The following is a 24,304-nucleotide window of genomic DNA, read 5'->3' as shown; positions in this document are numbered from 1 at the left end:
CCCTTTTCAAAGGTGAGGCTAATGGTTTAAAAAGGCGAATAAGATTGATGATGATTGCTACTTACTACTGATCAACAAGCTGTTTGCGGTGACCTACGAGGTAAAAAGAATTAAATAAAGAGAAATGTTAAGCAATTCCCCCCTGAGCTTTCTGCTGAGGGAAATTCATCCTGCCGAGAGCCCCAAGGCACGCACCGTACCCCTCAGGTCTCTGGGCAGCTATAACTTGCTCCCTTCTTCCTGCCGTGGGGTTTTGGATTATTGACCATCCTCCTGGCATGTGGGGACAACTAGGGCTAAAGTCAGAAGTTGTGATAGCTCTGATACTTTTTTCAAGCCTAGGTTCCTAATGAAACAAGGCTCATGTGAATGTACTGCTTATAATTTTTTTTGGTCCTCTTTCTCAAATGGCTTTAACAAATTTTAGCAGGCTTCTGCAGCGGGATAGAAGTTTCCAAGTTGGTTGTTGCCATTAACTTTCATAAAGTTAGCTGGCTAGCAGAGCGATCTGAATGAGCGTGCCTGTTGAAAGAGAAGAAGACAGAGCTCGGCTGGTGTAAATCAGCACATGAAGAGCTTCGCTTCTTTGGCGTGTGCTTTTCTGTGCGTGGAGTTCAAGTGTGCTCCTCTCGACGGAGTTGGAGTGCGGTTGGTGTAGTGCGTTGAAAGAGTGGATAGGTTCACATCCTTAAGAGGAAGAGTTTGAATGCATGTGTGGTTTAGTGGGTGGCGGGTGTGTTTTTCTGCTGGAGGGACTGGCAGGAAGGGGACTGTGTGTGAATGTGTGCTGGAGGGAAGCAGGCTGCCATAATCTGAGAATTTGACCCTTCTTGCTTAGTACTTGGCAAAACCTTGACCATACAGATGAAGGATGTGTTTTAAACTTGAACTTCTTCCAACAGATGCGTCCCACTCTTCCTTTCACCGTTTCCTCCTTAGCCCTGATTTGATGGTGCAAGTTTATGGCCAGGTCTTCAGTGAACTGGAGTGGGGGACTACACTAGGTTAAAACTGCTTTTGTCTTATTTTTTACCCACGGAGTTTAGCCCGAGTTGGCTTCCTGATCCCATTCATCATGTTGCCACACGTGTGCTGCCAAAAGCCATGAGGTTGCAGTGCAGCAGGAATGAAGCACTAGTGGTGCGGGCAGGGTGGAACTGCTGCTTCTCATCATCATCATCGAAGTGCTTGGTGACCCCTAACACCAGTAAATAACGCCTCATTTCCTAGAATATACAAACCCCGAACACCCCCACGTAGCTGGTATCACTGTCACAATTAGGACCCCCAGCTTTCAGGCTGGGCTGAGTGTCTTCCCTTTCTTTTTCCTTGCTGCAGAGCACAGCTTATTGTGGATGCTGTCGCTGTGCTTTCTTTGTCGTGCTTTGAAGTTACTTGCAGAACAGTGTGCCAGTGACCTAGAAGTGCAAGGTGGTGTAAGTAAAGTTACAGCTGTGTTTGGGTTTTTTTGATGGCACGGGTGGTCCTTATAGCCATTAGTTCTTGTTCTAACCTGCACATTCCTACGTAGAGTGATCTTTGTTGAAAAGGAGAAGGTTCTGTTGTGGCAGTGAAACCAAGTGATACTTACGTGAAGTTTTGATGGGGCACTTAAGCTATGCCAAAGAATTTTGAGAAGGCTGTCTCCCTCCCTGAATATAGGGTTTCGGAGGTTTTATTGCTGCGTGTTTTCGTTTCGGTGCGTGGTAGGAAGATACATTTGCTTGGTGAATGCCTAGCTGTTTTATTTAAGTACTCTATTATGAAGTATACAGTGATATTCAAGCTACTTGTAAAAACTTTCTTCTGTCCGAAGAGTGCATTTTCCATATAGCAGTTCCATAACAAGTAACCCTAGCCTGCTCCAGTGGGGTGCTTTTTTGCCTCCAAATAAGCTGATCTGGGCACTGAATTGTATCACTGGCTTTTACCTTGAGCAACTTAAAAGCTTTATTTAAATCAATATATATGGAATACGAAGCTGGCCTGCTTTTCAGTTTGCCACATTGGCTATTGGACATGTTTTTGGACATCTTGGTGCTTCCCACCTGAAAAGACTGGCTGCAGTCACTGCTCAGGATCGCTTGCGTTGATGGGAGAAGACAGTGACGTGATAGGTAGATGCCTTGGCATCTTCCCTGCCCTGCTGAGCCAGCAAAAAGTGGTATGGAAGAATCATAGAATCATAGAATGGCATAGGCTGGAAGGGACCTCAGAGATCATCTAATCCAACCTCCCTGTCATGGGCAGGGACGCCTCTCAACTAGACCAGGCTACTCAAGGAAGAAGAGTAATTGCAGTTCAAGTGCATGGTGGCTGGGGAGGGAGGAGAGGATAGTTTGCTGTAGTGTCTGATTTTGTTGGGTGAGGAGCTGCTGGGGGTTGTAGAGTTGTAAGAGTCTTTCGTCTCTGCTGTTGGATCTTCACAACAGCAGCAGAGATCCACTGGGAGGAGCAGACTCCTCCGAGTAAGGATCGGTGGAAGAGCAGTAAGGAATGCAGCTATGATGTATAAGGAGTATAGGTGGGAGGACATTAGTTACTTTGAACTTGTCCTCATCTCACTGGAAAACTGCACAGCTGCTGTCGAGCAGGAGAGGAGTAAAACCACAGATTTGTTTCCTTAACATCATTAGCAGAATTGCATACTTTGGTCCTGTACTTTTTAATGTGTTACTAGGGAAATCGTGGATTCCAATGATATTTGGTAAAACACAAGTTTTCCTGTGCCCAGGGAGGGGTATGGCATCTTAATGCTATTTCTCCATCTTACTGCGGTGGAAAGAACGGAGGGCTAACTTCATGTTTATTGTGGAGTGACACAAGGAACCGTGGAGCTGACTCGTGGGCTGTAGTTTCTCATTATTTCAGCCAGCAGGGAAGGCAGGTGTGGGTTTTTAATGTGCCTCTTGAGAACTCGTGTTGTTGCGTGCAGTGTCTTGTTGAACGTAGCTTTACAGTCGTACTGGTTTCATCACTGGCTTCCAGTTGTGCAGCTGTGCTCCGTGTCCTGCCTTTAGGCCACGTTTCTAGACTCGTCTGGCCACTGATTTTCTTTCCGTTTGAATTGAAGAACTTCTGATGGTAAGCTTGGGGACTTCCTAGTCAACCAAACGAGGAGGAAATGGCTTCAGCAGTGTTTCGATATTGTGTATTTCAATTCCTCTCTGAGGTAAATCAGCAGCTACCCGTTCAGATCGATGTAGTGCTGTGAGTTGCGGTGGAATAAGCTTCTTAAGTAACGTTAGGTCTGCTTTCTCTTCTTTCTGTATTCCAGTAGGATTTTTCTCGGATTATTCACACTGGCTTCTGCACTCAGGGGATTATGGTAAGGAACCAGAAGGCTGAGGAGTCTCTTGGGATTAAGACAGCCATGGGCGACAGACTGAATTTCACTGATGGGACTCAAATCAGAGATACCCTTGAGGTACTTAGGAGTCCTGCTAGAGTTAATTTTCTCTTCCACCTTTAGGGAAAAAAAAGGTCGTTTTTCTGAAAGTACTTATGATGTCTCTAACACATCAGCAGTCAATTTCTCATGTTTTATTTTCGTTGTCTGTGGTGTTGAAAGTATCTTCTAGTGGTCAGCCCTGTTGGACAGTTTTCTGCTTCATCTAATACTGGTATGTGTAAGCTGATTTTTCTTTTATTTCCTCGCCCTCTGAAGCATTGTCTGTTTTGGGTCTGCAGGCCCCGCTTGTCATATGACTGAATTATTTCAGAGTGCTGCTCTCTAGCTGTTAGGAAGGGAGAAATTAATTCCGAATGTGTTTCCAGTTAAACCTTAAGGTGGATTCTGCCAAATGGACTTGGGGAAAATTTCTTGAATTACTTTAAAGAACCTTAGACAGAGATCAGACTTTTTGTCTGGGCGCAGTACAACAGACCTTTTGGGCATCAAAGTCTTTATTCAAGACTTACTGTGGTGTTTCTTGGTTTAATGAGGCCTTGATAGTTGTTCCTGTTTGACCAGGCTACAGAAAAGGGCAGTTTGTTGGAGCCAGCCTGTTCTAGGGCCCCCTGGACTCCCCAGAGGTCTGTGCTGTGTTATTTTTCACAGTTTGACTTCCCTACAGGTGTTTTCAGGAATAGAAATAAATGAATTTTTGGATAAGTCTGTTGGAAAGGTGATCCCCCCCACCACCCCTTTGTTTTATGATAATCCTATGAATTCTGCTACTGTACTTGCTGTTACAATGAAAGTCTGCTGGTATTTGCTTTGCCGTGTCCTGTCTTGGTCTCCTTGTGATTTGAAGAAAGCATGTGGATATTGCTATGTGTCAAAACAGCTGTGACTGTGTGATAATCTTTTTTCAAACCAGGGTTTCCTGTAGCCAGCGAGGAACCTTTGGCAGACTCCAGCTTCGGTTCCTTCTGCAGTCAGTGCTGGTTTTGGCAGTACCTTTCAGCATTCATGCTCTTAATTTGAGGTACACTTGAGCCATTAAGAGGGGTCTCTAGGGTAGTCTTGCCAGATTGGCCTAATACTAACTAAAAATACAAGTGCTAATCATCTGCACCTATGGAGAGGAGCGGAAAGAAGGGTGGGACAAGGCTTTTGTCTGTTGAGTAGATGCTCGTTGTCTGTCTTGAACTAGTGTAAATATTTGTCGAGGACAATGCTGTGACAAAACTTCAAGGCATAGAGGCTTGATCTAGCCAGGTATTCCCTGGAAAAAGCTATTCTACGAGTGGGTCTTTTTTTTTTTTTGTGAATGGCAATAAGAATAGTGTCCAAAGGATGTAAGCCACGTGTTTTAATATTAAAGAAAAACCTAAAACCACTGAGAGCATATAAAAACAGGAAAATTGTAGCAGCTCTTAGAGCTTCGACATCCAGCTGCAGTTGCTGGGTAAAATAGAGGACATGTTATTTCAAGATGAAGAAAAAGGTGAGATTTCTATAGGGGTTAATGATTATAAATGGAGTTATTAAAAGACACAGAATAAACTTGAAATAAAAATCTAGAAGGTGTTTCAGTTTGCCTTGAAATGTGCATAAAGGTGAACATATACGTGAAATCTTTAACTAGAAAAGAAGCGATAAACTGGCATGAACTTCTGGCAGTTTTTCTACCCAGTTTGAACATACCCCTACTATGTCATTGTAGAGGTTTATTTTGTTTTGAGATAAACTGTAGGAGTTACAGGATCTTGAGATCAAGACAGTTGTAGGGGGTTGCGGCTTGCCAGGTGCGCAGTCCAGCTTCAGCTTGAAGTACTTGTCTTCTCCTGGTTTCGATATCTGAGACTAAAATAACCTCTAAAGCTGGAAACCATCCGGAGAGATATTTCCAGTATCTTTCTAATAAAGATGTCAAATGCTTGCTGACGCTGCTTGCACAACGACAGACTATTTTTGTAGCTTCCACCCTAGATGGTTAGGCAGAGGTAAGCACTAAAAAAAGTGATGTGTCTACCTGTGACTTTGTTACGTACTCAGAATTTCAGGATAGTCTCTCAAAATCAGGTAAAATTCTGCATGCTTTGCGTTAAAGATGGTTATAAAATTGTATTTTATATCCTGTGTAGCTGGTTCTGTTAATTCCTGGAATAATTCTTTGAGGACTACAAAACTAGAAACTGCTATGCTGGAGTGTTGAGTGTGGTGGCCCAAGAATGTTTTGTCTTTGAGAGTGACAGATCAGAGATATGAAGATCTTTGGACTGCTAAGGACTCAGCTGCAGGAAATTTCATTTATATAGTTGAAAGTGCTGTTGAACATATGGATTTCAGATTTGAGGTTAGAGCAGTGTGATTCGTGTAGTTTCCATGCTTTATTGTCAAATGCTGAAATACAGTGCCAAAATTATTCTATTTTAAAATTTGTTTTGGACATGCTGGTAGCCTCTACAAAACATTTGATGACGAGATCCAAGCTATTGTGGTTGCAAAGTGAAATACCAGGGCTGAGTTGGCTTGTGCAACTGGAGTAATGCACAAGTGTTGAGTTAATAACCGGTCATTGTGTAGTCGCATGCTGAATCTTTCCCTGGCATCGTCCCTCCTGGCTTAATATGCAGCAAAGATTCAGAAAATGTCTCGTGGGTATAACCAGGTGAGGACAGTCCCTGCCTCTTTACCACCTTACAAAGGTAGTGGTGGGTTGCGTGAGGCTGGTGATGTTTGCTGAGGGGTTTGGTGAGAGGAAGGAGCCAGAGTGGGTAAACTCAAGGCATACCATGAGTATTTAAGGCAAAACATAGTGCCATGTGGAAATGGTTTAGCAAGGTGGCTGGGATAGGCTGCTTTGGGGTATGGAGGTGTCTGCCTCTGGAGGACTTCAAAAACAAGCAATGTAGACATTTGTCAGAAGTAATTTCAGAGTGAGGGGCTGGGCTATGTAACCTTTTGAGGTCCCTTCCAGCGGTAGGATTTGATCTTCAGCCTGGATGTGTTTGTCTATTGCCATGGAGCCTGTTCCTCAGCTGTTGCAGAAGGTAAAATTAATGTAATGGATAAGTCTGGCCTGACTATTGAAAGGGAAACTGCAATCTGGAAAACTGCATTTGGGTTTATGTTCAGTAAAAGATCTGCTCAACTCCAAAAAATTTTCCATACGTGATTCCTAAAGCAGATACTGATTAGTAGTTGGCTGAACATCGTGTGAACTTCTTTAAGACGGAGACCTTTTTAGTTCTGCAGTCAAGGTATTGAGATTTAAATTTGATATAAAATTATTTTTACAAAAACATTTAATCCCCAAAAGCAGGATTAACCTTGGAAGTTATAAATGTGCTCAAATGCTTGCTCCTAACCAACTCATTAGTTTTTCAGGTGGGAAAGGTGGGTTACTGGTTAGCGGGCAGTACCTGGGAGCTCTCTGCAGGGCAGTGGCTGCGGTGGAGGCAGCTCCGTTGGGGGACAGTTTGGACCTGCTGCGAGCAGAGCTGCAGAAGTCGGCTGGACTCAGCCGGGTGAGCTGCACCACTTCAGCCAGGTTGGTTTTCTTCAAGACGTGTTTGTGTTCAACAAGGCTCAAAAGCTTCGAGCTGCACCCTTCCTGGAGAGGGGCTGTTCTTGTAGCAGTGTACCTGTGCTGCTTCACTCCTTGGCTAATAAGACTTGCTAGATCTGAGCTGCTCCTGAACTTAGGAGAACCAACAGTGTGGGACAACAGGAGAGTTGTGTGGTAGACTAGAAGGTGAATCTGACATTCAGTAGCAAACTCTCCTTCCCTTAGTTCCATGCAGCTCAAATGGGTATCCTTGGTACCTTCTGTCACATTCATGGTTTTGCTGAAATAAGTAGTAAATATTGCTGGTTTGATAGAATCATAGAATGGTTTGGGTTGGAAGGGACCTTCAAGATCATCCAGTTCCAACCCCCCTGTCATGGGCAGGGACACCTTCCACTAGACCAGATTGCCCAAAGCCTCATCCAACCTGGCCTTGAACACTTCCAGGGATGGGGCAGGCACAACTTCTCTGGGCAACCTGTTCCAGTGCCTCACCACCCTCAGTGTAAAAAATTTCTTCCTTAGATCTAACCTAAATCTGCCCTCTTTCAGTTTAAAGCCATTGTCCCTTGTCCTGTCACTTCACACCCTTGTCCAAAGCCCCTCTCCAGCTTTCTTGTAGCCCCTTTAGGTACTGGAAGGCTGCTAGAAGGTCTCCCAGGAGCCTTCTCTTCTCTAGGCTGAGAAGTTTTGTTGTTTGAGGTGAGAATTTATAGATCTTGCTTTTTTGTTTCTTCATTAGAAATTACTGTATTTGATAGAGCTGCATTAAACCTGCGGTGGTAGAGGATTCTGCCTCTTTCTTATTTCCATGCTTTTTTGGGGGATATAATCATTCAAATATTCTCTAGTTAAAAAGTAAGTACAGTTCAGAACAGTATTGCCTGTGTGGTTTTGATAGCAAATGGGAAGCAGCTAATGAGACTTCTGTAAACTGTTGGCAATATGATGCACTGAGTATCCCCCTTTAGTGATCATAAACGGACAATATAATTCTCCCTGACTGGGGTTCAGTCCTCATGCCGTTGCTGTGCTTCCAGAGTGTGCCTTGCATTTAGTTTCAAGATGGAGAATTGAAAATAATTCCTAAGATGCGGCTTGCAATTAGGATCGTACTCGGATGTCATCTGAGTGTTATTTGTCGTAGCTTGTCTAAACCCCACAGTGTCCTTTCACACTGACAAATCTCTTAATTATGACAAGCTATTTTAAAACTTCTGGGTATGTCACGTTTGTGCATGGAGATGTGTTTTGTGTGATGTTTGCATAAATGTGAGTTTATGACATGAATGGAATTGGGCAAAACCCGGCTTCATACGGCTGTCGAATGGCTGCAATGAATAATTTAGGTATCGATAAGGCCTAATGCAAAATTATGTTTTTGAAAGCCTTGACTGCCTGGATCTCAGTATTGTGCTTGTCAAGCATGTGTTCAAAATGCTGAACTGCACCCTTTCTGTTGTAGTTAACTTACTACAAGCATAGTAGGAGGTTACTTGTGCTTTATTTTTGCCACGTCTGATGGCGATGTCTAATGTATTTGCTCCCTCTCCGTCTGCTGCTGAGCCAGGAAGACGGTATCTTGAATTCCCAATAACTGACTCCTTTAACGGTAATTCCTTCCTCCGTCCATGTGAGTGGTTTTCAGCTTGGCTGAGCGTAAGGATCAGCACTTGCTATTGGGCAAGGGGTGATTTCCGAGGAAGGGGGTCTGTAAAAAACACTGAAAATCTGCGAGATAACTCGGTTTTACGTCCCGAGGGATTAGTGAAGGCTATAGGCAGCAGGAAACTGCTGGAGCTGAAAGTCAGGACTTAAAGGGCTGCAGGTATTGCCCTCTTCATGCCAAGTGGGCTGGACTTTCCACGGGGAGATGTATGTCGCCTTTGTAAGTAGCTCCTAGCTGCAGGAGTTCTGCTCTCCACTTCCAGAGCCAGGTGCAAGGGCGTATTTTCTCCGTGTGGCAAGAGCGTGGCCCTGCACCAACTGTGCAATTACCAGCCCTTGAACCGAACACTGTGTGTTTGCTCCGATGTCCAGGGAGGGCTGGCATCTCCTGCCTGACCCCAGCTGATCTGGCTTCTGCAAGGCTGACTTACATCCCGTAACTTTCTGAAACGGATGTGACGATGCCCATCTGAAGCTGATCTTGATGCTCCGATTCCTGTATCTTCTGTAATTCTGGACATGGTTTTCATAATGCAAAAGCTGTTGAAAGAAGTTAAATGATGCTCACTTATTTTAACATCCATTATCTACCTTTTCCAGCCCTTCACTTAAGTGAAGTTTTTACCAAGTCAGGATATAGACAGAGATGTATGTAGAGAGATATTTATCTATATATATATATGTATAAAACAGATGAGCACTTGTGTTACTATTTATCTCAACTGAAACTCGATTCTGCGTGCACTCTAAGCAGGGTGAACTTGAAAGAGCAAAAGATAGTAATATTACAAAGACATCATTTGTTGGGACTTTTTGTTTTGTGGGGTTTTTGTGCTTTAAAAAAAAATTTATTTATTTTTTTGAAAATTTTTATTTATTTTCCGTTGCTTTTCCTTGCTCAGTCTCGAAACCTTGTGGGAATTACTATGGGAAGTAAGGTAGTTCAGATGCAAACCTCTCCCATCCTGCTTACACCATAGGCATAAGAACTAATAACCCTTCTGTGTTCTTACCTAAAGTTCCTTATTGTGGGCAGTGAGCGAGCAGAGCTTCATGATTTTTTTTTTTTTTTTCCTCTGAGATCTGTATGTTTTTAAGGGAGTGGGCTGTCAATGGTTGAGTGGATTGCAAGGTAATCTTGAAGTGTAGTCATTTGATTGTTTCCTATTCCTATTAAGCTTTCTTTTAAAGTTTTTCCTTAAAATATGAAAATATATTCCATAAGTATAGTCATTTGATTGTTTCCTATTCCTATTAATCTTTCATTTAAAAGCATTCCTTAAAATATGAAAATACATCTGTGTCTTGAAGTGCCATACATATTAAATATTCATTTGTTCTTTTCTGAGTCTGCTTTTTTTTTTTACAGTTATTAAGTTAGTTTTAATCCTTTGATAATTTGCTCTTAATTTTTCTATATGGAAAACACTGTCAGGGTTACCCGCGGAGCTACGCTGTCAGCTGCTAAACAGAGTAAAGGTGAATGGAGTTTTTGTGCTTTTCTTTCATGGGCAACATCCGTTCAGAGGTTAGTTTTCTCCCTTACAGCTCCAGTAAAGTTCCAGTTGAGTAGTAGGGCAAGATAGAAAGTTAAAGAACAGCATAGACAGTAATTTAAAAATATTGTTACAAATGAGCGACTATGGAAAACACAGCTGAGCTTTCCTGAGTGAGTCTTAATACTGTACGTTTATTATAAACTATTTCTGTTTGAATTGAAAAATACAGATCATCATTTAGTTTGCAGGTTACTCTCTTGACTTAAATTTTAAAACTCGTTGGAACAGACATATCACTGATCCTCAACGACTGCCTTAGGGACCAGATCCCGTTTCTGAGGCGTTTAAGTCACGTTTGCAGCGCCGCTTTTCTAACAAGGCTGACTTGCTCCTGTGGTTGACGTGAGCTCCAGGCTGTAAGGAGAGGGAGAGCAGAGAATTCGGTCGAGACAGTTGAAGGCTAGAAGCCTGAGCATGGTAGGAGACTTGGATTTCCCTCCCTGTGGATTAAATGGGAGAGCGAGCACATATAAACTTCCCTTAGGGTACCTTTCACCTGTTCGGCTCATCTTTTTCAAATCTTGAGACAAAGGAACTGACTTCCATGAATCCAGAGGAAAATAATGAGTTTGAATGAAACTGACTGCGAGGGTACTTCTACTCTTATCCAGGGAGGAGGGTTGTCAGTTCTCATCAAACTTGGAAAAAGCTGCTTTTGGTGGTTGCTTTTTGAGGATGATTATTATGACTTGCTTCTAATAGAGCCTGGACTAGGAAAAGGGGAAGATGAGATGAAAAGAAGTCCTATTCTATGTCCTCATTTTTTACCATCCCTCTCGGCTGAGGTGGGAACAAGAAGGTAATAGAGCTGGATTCCCTCTGGAGAGGGTTTGAATTCAGGTGGTGATTGCCTTGCTTTAGCATCTACTTGCAGAGGTGGTTGGTTTGTTTTTTGTTGTTGTTTTTTTTTTTTCCACTTGCACAGTTACACTGATGCTGAATTGTTTGTGTGGCTTTGGTCTACAGCTATAATCTGATAAAGCCACTGGTCAAAGAAATGAGCTGAACCCTGACTTCAACTGCCTGTAACAGGAATCCTAAAATGGTTTGGGTTGGAAGGGACCTCAAAGATCATCTAGTTCCAACCCCCCTGCCATGGGCAGAGACACATTGCGCTACACCAGCTTGCCCAAAGCCTCATCCAACCTGGCCTTGAACACTTCCAGGGATGGGGCAGCCACAGCTTCTCTGGGCAACCTGGTCCGGTGCCTCACCACCCTCATTGTAAAAATTTCCTCCTTGGATCTAATCTAAATCTCCCCTCTTTCAGTTTAAAGCCATTGCCCCTTGTCTTATCACCATACACCCGTGTAAAAAGCCCCTCTCTGATGATAATAAGCTTTAAACTAGTTAGCATGTAAAATTGACAATCAGGTGGTACTGTTGAAGGTGTTTTTCACTGCCATGTGTGTGAAGACTGTCCTTTCAGTGTAAAAGGCACATGGAGCATTTAAGTCGATGACTCACAGCCTGAAGATCTCTTGCTACGTCATTAAGAGCTGATGTCACCAAAACCTGCCTTGCTTCTGAAGCAAGTGATTCCAGCACTTAATGAAAACTAGTTGTTGAAGTTAGGTGGCAAGTTTGGAACATTAAGAACTTGTTCAAGAAAGATAAAGCTGCTTAAAAAAAGTTGTTAAACTGTCCATACCTGATGCACAAGTGAGTAGGTAAAGTCTGTACACAAATAAATAAATAAAATATAGCTCGGACTACCTCTACCACAGCAAAATCCTGACTCCATGCAGTTACCCTTCAGGAGAAGATGTCAGGCTGGTCGCTGGAGCTGCACTCTCAAGCCTGTTGTATTCAGGTGATGTTGAATTAATAGGTGAAGGAAATACCACGGATGAAGCTTATCCACAAGTTCTTAGGAATGGAAGGAAGAATGCTTATTTCCCATGAGACTGTCAACCGCTTATATCCGACAGTGATTTTTGCTCAGCACTGAACTCCACATGTGGGTGCTGTCTTGGGTGCGGTGTTAAGGGGCTTCAGAGCAACCCAACTCTCCCCTAAATCTACTGTAGAATATCCAGTATTATTCAATAATATTCAATATTAACTATTATTTTGAGGAAAATCTAAAATTGTGGCTGCTGGGTGTTGCTTTGGGATTCCTTCTGGGTATGAGCCTTGCCACATGTTGGAGTGATTAAAATATAATAATTTGTTTTAAGCGTGTTAAGTGTATTTGACTTTCTTTTTAGTATGCTAGCATAGAAAACTTACCTTCACTAGCCCCTAAAAAAAAAAGATTTCCTTCATTTATTTTATGTCTCTTCTACTCCATATGTTCTTATTTCGTTTCAGAAGAAGGAAAAGTTTCTGGCAGTGCCCTTGATGAGCCTTCGGATCAGTCACTTGTGTCCTGTTAAGGCTTGCTGAGGCCTCGGGCGCTTTTCATTGTGGTACAACTTCTGCACGTACCTCCGGGAAAGAGAAGTACAGGAGTGTAAATTTCTGCTTGGAGTGAACCTACTCTGACCACTTAATAGGGTTTTTAGTCTGTAGAGCATTCACAGAACAAGCGATTGGATTACATTGATTTTATAAGCCCAGCTGCCTGGGCTAGTTACCCATTTGAGTACTGGAAAGCCTCAATTCCTTCTCGGGGGGTTGTGTTCCTGAGATGTGATAAGGGAACTGATACAACTGCTGATGCTTCAGGGCTGCCAGGGGAAAACCGAGTGGAGTTCCCCTGTAGCCACAGCGGAAAGGGGAGTGTTGTGTTCAGGGGGTTTTCTTTTGTGAGGTCAGGGTGTTACCATGTTTTTGTAAGGCTGGTCATGCCAGAGCAGATCGTGCCTGGCTCATCCTTGCTGGTGGAAATGAAGCTCGACTTTGACCAGTTGGACTTTCAGAAGTATCGGGTTTTAGCTGGGTAGCACAAGGCCATGGCTTTGAAAACTTGGGCTGAATTTTATTGGCTTTTCTGTGCTTGACAACGAAGCTTGTTATCAAAACTGTGCTTCTGTCATCTAGATACTGCAGATGCAGCGTGGTGTATGCAGAACTGAAAATTTTTGTGTGCCTCGAATTGTAACGGAACTGAAGAATATATGTTGAAACAGATGAGCTGTTTCGAGGGCAATAATAAAACAGATCCACTTGTTTAGTGGTACATGAGTGGAGTTCAAAGTCAGGTGGCAATAAGAGGATTAGAATACTTCGTTTATGAACGTTAATGTGTTGGCCTACGAGAGGAAACCGATGGTTCAGAGGATGGATTTAAGTCTTTGGTTTGCTGGCGGCTGCTGTGCGAAGCTGACTGTGCTGTGGGGAGGACTCGCTTCGCGATGGAGGGGCCGTGGGTTGGCGTCTCAGAAAAAAACTTCTGGGCTGACACTGAGCGATAGGCTAGTTACATAAAGAGGTGGTATGAGGCTATGTTTTTGTAGGATTTTAAGAGCAAATTAAGCAAACTTGTCCTGGTGTAAAAGTGTAAGCGGGACTACCTGATCTTTCAGTGCACCTTTCAGCCTCTCAATGCGATGGTTTACACATTTGAAAATGTGGATGGGAGAGACATCCCTGTATTTGTGGGGTTTGCTTTGTGTAGTGTTTACCAGCTTAAGGGGAAAAACTTGTTTTCCTGCTTAGGGAAAATTTAATTGGTCAAGAATGGTAAAAACTTGAAAATGGAAAAACAAAATGTCTGGTTTGTCTTCCTTTGCTAAATCCAGTGGTTCATTCCAGGCTAAACGTAGTGTCCGAATTCCCCTGAGTTACAGCAAAACAGGACTTTATATACTACCAGGTTCTTAAGAGAAGAAAGTTTCATTTGCCATTTGTGGGTACTTTAAAATTTAATGTTATGCCTTCAGAACTTCAAAAGAAGGTCCCGACTACTGTCTTTTAGCATTTTGAAACTTTTCAAGTATATGAATAAAATCAAAACTCCTTTAGCTCTCAAACTATCTCACTAAATTGAGTGGAAGCCTTTTGTATTTGAGTTTCGAGTTGCACTAAAGCGTGAGCTGAATGTATATTTAGTTAGGAAATAATAAAGAATAGCTATCATGATATGTCAAGATGATATATCATCTCATGGCGATGCTTGAAATGTCATTTTTGAACTATGGTTTGTGCTTATTTGGCTTTGGACCAACAAATGTGGGGAAACTTGACTTGAAGACTGAACTGCTGAGGCCAACTGGGCAAGGAGGCACTTGAGAATATTCTTGAAATGATAAAACGTGTGAGCAAGTTGTACCGAGTTGGCTGGCAGACAATGTATTTTTGCACCAGAACAAGTCATCCTAAGGCAAATTCAGCATGAAGTGGTGCAAGAAAATATATGGACGAAAAGGCTTGTTGAAAGATACTTGATGATATGAGGAGCCATTTGTGCTGTCAGCAACTCTTGCTGTTACCAGTGAACTCTGATTTTTTTTGCCCACTAGCGGTCTCTGAGCACCAGCAAAGGCTCTGCAGTTCAAGGAACAGGCAATGAATCTCTTCTCTGTCGATGCTAATATTTTGCCACTGATGCAGAACAAGTTTGGTACCCAGGCTGCCTGCTCTTATCCTGGCTTAGCCATGGCAGATGCAGCTGTTTTAAATAAAAGTTCTTTTTAGGTGGAAATGAGAAACAGAGCATGCTGATGTTAGACCTGCTTTACTAATTCCTTTGGCCTCTAGGTAATATTGAAATAACTTCTATATATTTTATTAAAAATCATAGTGATAATCTCCTTAGTCTAGCTTCTTCCAAGCTTATAAAATAGCAAAGGCAGTTTGCTTTATGGCTGGTGAAGAGGCTCTTGTTCTGTAAGCCTTTGAGTGTTGCCTTCCGAAAAAGATGTTCTGAAAAAAGATCTTTTTGGTAAAAATTCAGATCCAGCCATATTAGGGCTGTGCTTTTACAGAGCATCTATCAGCAGTTGGACCGATGTAGGGGTTGAGGCTCTCTCCATCTGAATTCTCCAGGCAACAGCTGGTCAAAACTTGATGAAAAGAAAGCCTTTAAAATGTGGCTATTTCTATTTTCCCCCTTAAAAGATTCGTACTTAACGTGGTGGCAGGTAGTTCTGCACCAGTGATTGTCAGCGGAGCAGCTCTTGGCTTTGAAAAGGCAGAGCCTTTTTGCCTGGAGGAGAGTTTCGAGCTGGTGTTTGCTGGAGCGGTGCTGCCCGTCCTGCTCGGGCTGAGCCCCTTCGGTAGGATTCATGGCTTTGGCACCGCAGAGCGTGTTCTCAGCTCCAAGAAAAAAAGTTTGCGCAACCGGCAGGTGTTTAAAGCTTGAGCCAGACTGTATGAACTTGGCTGGCCGTTCAAAAAAAATCAAATAAAATAGAGACTTCTGCACCTGAGCGAGTCAGCTTTTCCTTCGGAGCAGCGGCGTTTCCAGCTGCCAAGTCAGAGCATGGCAGAGTTTGCTCAGCTTCGTGCTTGACTGGACTTGCAGGTCAGCGTCGCGGAGGCTCCCGAGGCACAGCACGCGGAGGAGACCGCCGTCCTTCGTGGGGGAACGTCCTCTGCTCTTTCCCATCCTGGGAAAGACGTTTCCTTACCTCCGTGTGGGCAAGGCAGAAACGTTTCGTGGACTTTTGGCTTTCTTGTGACACAACATCTAAAATTTTCCTTTCTTATCTGTCGGTTAACAGTAGGTTATTTCTTCTTCCACTGTACCCTGTTGTTAGGAGTTGGAAAAAAAAAAATGTATTAGTGCCTTCTTGAAAGAAAGAAACTAAAAAAAGTTACGTTAAATAGGTTAAGTTTGTGAAGCGGGTGAGGAATGTACAGATTTACTTCTGGCAGCGGTTAAGATATTTTTAACTTTTTAAAGCCCTTGGAGCATCCCATTGCTTCTTGCATAGTCCACTGGTGAGTTATAGAGATAATTCTTGCATTTAATAAATAAGAATTTTGTGAAGGGGCTTACCAATAGACATCTTCCTAGTGAAGCACTGACACTGTTAGGATATCTTTTTAATCCTGGTGTGGATCTCGAAACCTTCCCTATAATTTGTGGCCAGTAGGCAGAACCCAGAACAACCTGAAAAACTATTTTTACAGTCACCACAACTTCCCATTGGCAGGAGAGAGAATATGCTTGTGTCTGAAGCCTCTTTGGGGATTAGGTGGTGCTCTCTCCTGGCTCTCCATTCTTTCCCAAGCTGGCTTCTGACTTTCATGTTAGTCACAGTGCGACTTTCATCTAGTTTTTTTGCTGAGGGAGGCAGGTGGAAGTGGGTATTTTATATGCTGGGAGGATTCCGTGTCTGCTTCACAAAGCTTGCACTCTTTGCAAATACGTGCAAACATTTGATCGTAGCGAAAGCAAAGGGACGTGTTCCATCAAAACCCAACCAAACCAGGCAGCCATGTGTCCCTTCTGCCTCTGCGTGCCCTGTGTTCATTCCGTGTCGGTCAGACAGGCCAGCAGCACTGCCCCTTGGAGTTCTGTGTACTGCTGACAAGTGCCTAGCCGTAGCATCTCCATTGCCTGCTCCATCCAGCCATTGATGACCATTCCTAAATATTTATTTATTGCGAACTGTGTCCCGGTGTTCCTTTATTCGAGAAACTATTTGCCAGCCTCTACCAGCCAGTGGGGATTTGCAGAGGATGTTCAGCGAAGGAGTGGTACTTGGTCACCTGTAGTTGCCATTCTTTGTGTTTTTTTTCCCCTTGGAAACCCAATCAAACTGTGACTTCTAGGGAGGCAGTTTGAAGAGGAGAGGTAATTGGGGAAGCCATAGTTTTTTTTTTTATTGGCTCTCCTTAAGGAAAACTGGGGCAGGAGGGCTGTAGCAGCATGCAGACAGGCACTGATGGGAATTTGCTTGGCTCTGAGTGTGGTGGCTACTGCGCTTCACATGTGACAACTAAAAGTTAATATTACCAGTTACAGGTAGGCAGGTATTACTAATGTTGACAGGATGCTGCTGGCAGGTAAAGCTTAAAATACAGTGTAAGCCGTTTTTATTTTGTAGTTTTTTCTGAAAGAGGCTTAAGCTCAGCAGGGAAAAATGAATGGTTGACTCTTGTTATGGTATGAATCAGAAGAAACTGTGATGCAGCAGTACCTCCAGTCCATACTGCATGGGGTAAACTATAGCGGTGTAGGCTGTAGGCAGCCCCGATGGAGCTGGCACTGCGTTCTCTCTCACTGTGCCATGAATGTGCTTCAGTGTAATTCAATTACTTTGATCATTCTGTTTCTAATTTATTGTTTTATTGCTTTCTTGCAGGCAGGCAGAAGTCCTGAAGGCTGACATGACAGGTAATTGTCTTTATTGTACAGTTGATCTAGCTGCTAGTACTTGATTCCTGGTTTTGTCTTCCTTTTGTATTCCATGTGCTTATTGTTCCTATGAATTCTCTAGAAAGTGTCTGATGTTATGTTAAAGGTTTGTCCTCTGTATATAAATAAATAGTGTTTTAACCATTGTGGCCCTCTCCTGTATCTGAAATACGTGTATTTTTAAAGTTGACTTTGGGTGGTTTAAAGCATTTGGGAGTGGAGGTCATGCCCCTACTTGTCTCCCAGAGACTCCTGTCTAGACTACCAGAGGAACGGCTGTACTTGGGATTAGCAAGGATCTGGATGGCGTTGAGAAACCTGAGTGCTGGAAATGTTGATCTGAACGCTACCACGTGTTACGAAAGTGCAGCCTGTAGATGCTATGAAATGCTACAAGCCATGTTTTAAGCTGTATGTATTTATGGCAAATGGAAATGGTTTATATTGATGTATCAGCCACGCAGTACAAGCAGCTTGCGTAATGCACCTGTGCTCAGCTGTGCTTACTACCCTGTTGTAGTACACGTAGCAGGTTGGTGTAGTCCCCGTGGGGACATGACTACCTGCATCCATCTAACCCAGCAGGAGTGGCCATACCATCAGTGGAATGGTTTCCCTGGGGTGAGGCCCATCCCTTGTGCTCCAACAGCCCCAGCCCACAGATCTTACAGGGCATGGGAAATTGGACTCCAACTTGAGGTAGCAGGGAGTGGTGTTTGCGTTCACCCTCAGTGATGGAAAAGCAGATGGCTACCAAAGAGGTAGAAAATGGCAAGCATGCAGTAGTACTTGCCCACAATGTTCTCCTGAATACCAACAGCGTCAGCTTCAGGGACTGTCCGATTTCTTGATGGATTTCTTTTCTGCTAACTTTTTCAGGCTACTGTGGACATTTTTCTAAATTAATCAGGTGGCAAGAAGTTCTGCAGCTTAATGACTTACGGAGAATGACCTCCTTCTATTTCGTTTGTTTTTTCTAACTTGCCAGCTGCTGACTTTGCTTGTGTCTAGTTATGGTGTTGTAGGAGACCAGTTAGTTAATCAGTGATCAGCTAATCCCCAATCCATCTGTAGTTTCTTGTATTTCACTGTTCTGATGAATCTGTGATAAAGTGGCTCTTTGGCATGGGATGTCTCACACTGTGCTGGGTCCTTCCACAGGTAGATGAGTGAAAAATCAGTTAGAGTAACTCCATGAACTTGAGTATTACAAAAACTGTTGTGTCTTTGTTTTTTTTCTTTTTGTTGCTCAGATTCGAAGCTGGGTCCAGCAGAAGTCTGGACGTCCAGACAGGCTCTACAGGACTTATATCAGAAAATGCTAGTGACCGATTTGGAATATGCTTTAGATAAAAAAGTGGAGCAGGACCTGTGAGTACCTCAATAAATTCTTTTGTGTATATATATAATCTGGGCTGATGAGCAGGAAACCCTGAGGCTTCCAGAAAAGCGATTGTATCCTAGGAAATGGTTATCTTATTTCCTTTAAAATGAGAGCTGTGCTGTGAGTGAAACGTGAGAATGCGCTGCAGAGTTGATGAAGAGCGTTCAATAGTATTTTACTTCCGGCAATTAGCAGCAGCCGTGTCATGTAGGAGTAGGTTTTGGTGAGCCAGGTGGAAGTAAGAGAGGAAAGAAACATCACTCTTCTGTGCTGTCATGGAAGGGCTGAAGTCTGGAGTTTCCAGAAAGGAGGAAACTTGCCTGATGTAATCACCTGGAGCTTTGAGCAAGGTCTAACAGGAGTTGAGTAGCTGTCAAAGACCCTCACTTTAAGCCTTCTAAGGTAGGGCTGGGCAGAGGGAGGAATATCAGGACTTTTCTTAGTGTGCCATGAGCACCCCAGTGTCAGGGGAAGATCCTGCTGCTTTCTCCATGCCCTGAGTCCATTCCCTGTTATTTAAGATGCAGAAGTGGGTTGTAACAGGTTTAGTTGAGAGAAGCATATGGTTCTTCTGGCACTCTTGAGTAGGCAAGATGAGTAGGCTGGCTGAGTTGTCCTGTCCATGCCTCCAGATGCTGAATGATTTTTTTTTTTTAACTCAAATTTCTATACCCTACATCCTGTTTTCAGAAAAGTGTGCTACGCTGCCTAAACCAAAACAATTACAAGGGAATATTAATGCTGTTACAGTATCAGGATTGGTTTCTCTAGTTATGAGAGGTGGGGAAAGGTAATTCTTCCATCTTTAACATTATTTGTAATCTGAATGTTGCCTGAATTTGAATATACTTCATTTTCATGTCTGATGCTATGTAATTAAACAGTTCTTTCCTGTTGCTTGTGCTGTCTGCATTGACACTTCCAGAGTAAAACCAGGAAAACGCTTCTTTTGTTTTCAGTTGGAATCATGCCTTTAAAAATCAAATCACGACGCTACAGGGTCAGGCGAAAAATAGAGCAAATCCAAATCGGAGTGAAGTTCAGGCGAACCTTTCTCTGTTCTTAGAGGCAGCTAGTGGCTTCTACACACAGGTGAGTTGCAAAAAAATGTGTTGGTTGTGGTATATTTGCATAATCTGGAAGCAAGTGTGCTTCAGCCCTGTGCTGCTTGCACGCGGGTCCTTTACAAAGCTGTGGCTGTCGGATCTCCTATGCTGCTCCAGCAACTGCTTGTGAGAGATGAGCTCCAGTATCACACCAGCGTGTGTCCTCTTTGAGGAAGGGTGAGAGGAGCAGTTTACGGTAGGTAGAATCACAGAATAGTTTGAGTTGGGAGGGACTTTAAAGATCATCTAGTTCCAGCCTCCCTGCTGTGGGCAGGGACACCTTGCGCTACACCAGGTTGCTCAAATCCTCATCCAACCTGGCCTTGAACACTTCCAGGGATGGGGCATCTACAACTTCTTTGGGCAACTTGTTCCAGTGTTTCACCACCCTCAGAGGGAAGAATTTCTTCTTAGATCTAATCTGAATCTTCTCTCTTTCAGTTTAAAGCCATTGCCCCTTGTCCTATCACTACTTACCCTTGTCAAAAGCCCCTCCCAGCTTTCTTGTAGCCTCCCTGTAGGTACTGGAAGGCTGCTAGAAGGTGTTCCTGGAGCTTCCTCTTCTCCAGCCTGAGCAATCCCAACTCTCTCAGCCTGTCTTCATAGCAGAGGTGCTCCAGCCCTCAGATCATCTTTGTGGCCTCCTCTGGACCAGCTCCAACAGCTCCGTGTCCTTCTTCTGTTGGGCACCCCAGAATGAATGCAGCATTGCAGGGGGGGTCTCACAAATTCCCATTCATCTCTTTACTATGCATGATTTCATGGGCGTTGCCATAATTCCTTTCATTTTGAAAAATGTGAGGCTTCGCCTATATAGTGAAGGATAAGCAAGGATAATCAGTTTTGTTCTTGGTTCCAGTCGTTCCAGAACAGAAATACATGCAGAATTCCACAATGTGGCTGCACTGAGAGTTTGCGTGATGGCTTAATGTTTTGCGCTTTGTTCTGTGTCCCTTCCTTGTAACTCCTCATCCTGATGTTTTTGGGACAAAAAAACCTGACCTAATGTTTTCCAAGAACTGGATACGTACATACTACACTCATACCTGAATACAGCTGTTTTTTCTGGATGATAGTTCCTAAGTTAGTGCCCACCACAGCTGTACACTTAAGTAGAGTGGTTGTCCCCAAGAGTATTAGGTCGCGTTTACAACCTATAATGTCTTCCTGGTGTTTTGACTCCCAGGCTTACAAGCACATCTTTGCCTTTAATTCTATATTTTAGTCAGCAATTGCTTGGAATTGCAAACTTCAGTTACAGGAGCTTTTCGTGCCCTTAAGCAAAGCTGTATTGGTGAGTGCTCTTGAGCTGAGTATATTTTCCAAGGTTTTCAGTTAATTGCAAAAGGGGTGTGATTCCTGGTCATGTGTTTATTCCCTACTGCCAGTATTTTGCCCATACTCTCTTTTCAATATTAGGTTTCAGCTTGTAGATTATGGAGAATAAGAGTCAATGGGTGATAATGACCTTAATGAAGTTAACTTGCCTTTTTTCCCTTTTTTCCCCTCGTTTGGGGTGTGCTGCAGCAACGTTGTCCCTGTTGAATCCTCTGTCTCAGGTTGTGGTCTGACTAAACTTTCTATCATGGCTAGTTTGCACTGGCTTCAGCTTACAGCATGCATGACAGGACTATCAGTTCCTAGTTTGATTCTGAATATCTGCAAGTCAACCCTGTTTTTTTCCAGAATCTCCATGATTTTATTCCTTTTCCCTTGGGCATTGTCTTTTGGGAAACTGCTTATTTGAAGCAGCTAGTCGGACAGCCTGTGGCATGGTTGCCAAGGGTTTTCTACCATCTCCACCGTTTGTCTTGCAAAAGCCCCACTCTTCCCTGCAGCGTGTCAGGGAATTGTGCTCTTTTCGTGTAGGACACCACAGACTGGGTCGTCTTTCTCTGTTTGCTGTGATTTTAGTTGTCCCATTTTTAGGCTAAAGATTTTGCTCGGGCAAGATACCTGCTCTCCAACTGCGAGGCCTGTCTAAATGACATCTTGAAGGAGAGCATGAATTCTCCAAATTCAGCGTGTTGGAAGATGTCATGTTTCTCTTTTATCCAGCCTTCATCTGTGAGATCCCTCTCATTTGTGGATTTTTATCTACTGTATAAAAGACAGAGCAGAAGGGGAGGGAGGTGTAACACAAACCTTTTTCTGCAGCAAGCAAAAACACCGCATCGCACGTTTAGCCGTTGACAGAGCGCACATCTCTGTCAGCCCTGGGCTTTCTATATGCCTTTATCTGGAAGTGGAACCCTGCTGCAGGTCTGTTTTATTTGGAGACTGAGCGTGTTCCCAGCTGGGAGAAAGTCTGTCAATTCTTCCTTGCATTTTTTTAACCCTGCAACACAGCAGAGCAAACACTTTCCATCGCTACGTGGTGACTATTACTTGCCAGTGCATTCACTGGGGCCCATTAGGAAAAACTTCAAAAGCACTAATTAGAATGGCAAAGTTCAGGTGTTCTTTGAATCAGCTTTCGAGATATTTGGTCAAGCAGCTGGTGCTTTGTTCTTTGAAAGAGTCTCACTATTAGCTTCGTACAAATATTTACTGACAGCTCGGCCACTGAACTGTTGACCACTGTTGGCTTGCGTCGCCTGCAAACTTGGTTTTGTTCAGGCTGCTCTCTAAAGTTTAAGCCAGGGTAGTGCTGTTCTTATGTTGGAACAAGGTTCTTTGGGGGATGAGTGGCATTCCTTTTGCTCATTTTCAAAGAATGATGTCACTTCATCTAGGTATAAAAAAAAGGACTCTGTTACTTCAAAAAAAAAAGCAGCAAGATTTCTTTCAGCCTCTAACAGTCAATCTCCACTTGGTAATTAAGGTATCATGGGAATTGGAGTTGCTTACTGGTTTGGGATGCACAACTCGTTCTTACAGAAGAGAAGTAAAAATTCTCTTCATGGTTCTGGACAGAATAATGCAGCGTGGAGCTCAGTGGCTTCTGTATGGAGAATGTAATTCGAAATCTCACTTTTGGTAACCTAGGCTCAAATATATTTAGCTATAATCTGTGCCCCCAAGTGATGACCTGCTAGTTTTGATATTGTTTCAATGCTTTTCTGATTACTGTCTCCAGCTGCTCCTAAACCAGGCCTGTTTTTCTAGTTATTACAGGAATTGTGCACAGTTTTTAACGTAGACTTGCCGTGCCGCGTAAAGTCTTCCCAGCTGGGAATCATTAGCAATAAACAGACGCACACCAGCGCCATAGTGAAGCCGCAATCTAGCTCCTGCTCTTACATCTGCCAGCACTGCCTTGTCCACCTTGGAGATATTGGTGAGTTTTTGAAGGAAAAAGAGGTGGGACATTGAGTTCTACCTGCGTTCGGCTTTCACGGAGAGAAGGATCTGTATGTACCCTGGGCAACTGCTAGAGCGAGCGTGCTCCAGATGAGTAGCTAATAGCTGATTGTACGTTTGGTGGTTGCTGGAGGGGGAAAGGGCTGGAAAGTAATGCTGTTAGACTTTTCTAATGCGTGTTACACGTTAACACGTGGAGACAGTTAATCACTAGCTTTCTAGTGATTTGCTAGAATCTGTCTTCCAGCGTACTAATCATGTTGTAGCTGGTAGGCACAGTGAAATGTTGAAACCGGTAGCTATTACAAAAGCTTGTTGCAGCAGGCTGCTGCTCTGCTTCTCCTACTTCTCTGTTGCTTTAAATCATATATGCAAAGGCAACAGAAATCCAGCCTTCATAAACGAGGCTTCTTTTTACATTGAGTTCAACAGGTTTGTTTCTTTGTTGATCAGAGTGGAACTATGTGTTGTAGAAAGTTCTCTTTTCGCAGGAATCTGTAATTGCTTTTGAACCAGCCTAAAAGTAGATCTAGTAGCTGGTTGTGCAAAGTAGTATGAAAAATGTTTGTAGCTCTCTGGATGTGATGCTATTGGCACAGCATCTTTCTGCGTCTGAGCTGATAAGCTGTGACACAGGATCTGAGGAAAACCAGCCACCTCAAAATTCAGCGTGTGGAATCTTTGTGCTGTTTGGTGTAATTATATGTTCTTCCGATGCTTATTTCTAAAATAATAGTGAAATGCTCTTCAGGTAAAAAGAGTTATATAAAAGTAAGTGCAGGAGGGTTGTATTTTATGTCTCAACTTGGATTTTTTTGTTGTTTTCTTAGCTCGCTATAGGAATCAGACCAGCCAGGCAGAGTCTTACTACAGACATGCAGCTCAGCTTGTCCCTTCTAATGGTGAGTCTGGGATATCTTTTAGGTTCAAAATTCCAAAGGAATATCTGGGGAACTGCTTTTCTTGTGTGGCAGTTGGAAATGGAATTTTATATGAATTTCCCTCCCTAAATGCCCAAAGCAATCATGTAACAAAGCCTGATCCGTTGGTAAATCATTTAGATAATAGCTGTT

The 24,304-nt window shown here is 43.2% G+C and overlaps 1 protein-coding gene across 4 annotated transcripts in view; it reads left to right on the top strand.

The window, feature by feature from the left end:
* SMG7 (SMG7 nonsense mediated mRNA decay factor) overlaps window positions 1-24,304 on the top strand; it is a 55,596-nt gene that overhangs the window by 4,647 nt on the left and 26,645 nt on the right. For all 4 annotated transcript variants that reach the window (XM_086617867.1, XM_086617868.1, XM_086617866.1 and 1 more), the window contains exons 2-6: window positions 17,386-17,417; window positions 18,692-18,809; window positions 19,782-19,914; window positions 23,037-23,208; window positions 24,062-24,133. In XM_086617867.1, the coding sequence (XP_086473993.1) occupies window positions 17,386-17,417; window positions 18,692-18,809; window positions 19,782-19,914; window positions 23,037-23,208; window positions 24,062-24,133 (527 nt within the window). The remainder of the gene's footprint in view (window positions 1-17,385; window positions 17,418-18,691; window positions 18,810-19,781; window positions 19,915-23,036; window positions 23,209-24,061; window positions 24,134-24,304) is intronic.

Source organism: Tauraco erythrolophus, chromosome 10 (assembly GCF_009769465.1).
Source record: "Tauraco erythrolophus isolate bTauEry1 chromosome 10, bTauEry1.pri, whole genome shotgun sequence".
Taxonomy (NCBI): domain Eukaryota; kingdom Metazoa; phylum Chordata; class Aves; order Musophagiformes; family Musophagidae; genus Tauraco; species Tauraco erythrolophus.
Note: the sequence above shows the minus strand (reverse complement) of the source record. Positions and strands in the feature narration are given on the sequence as shown.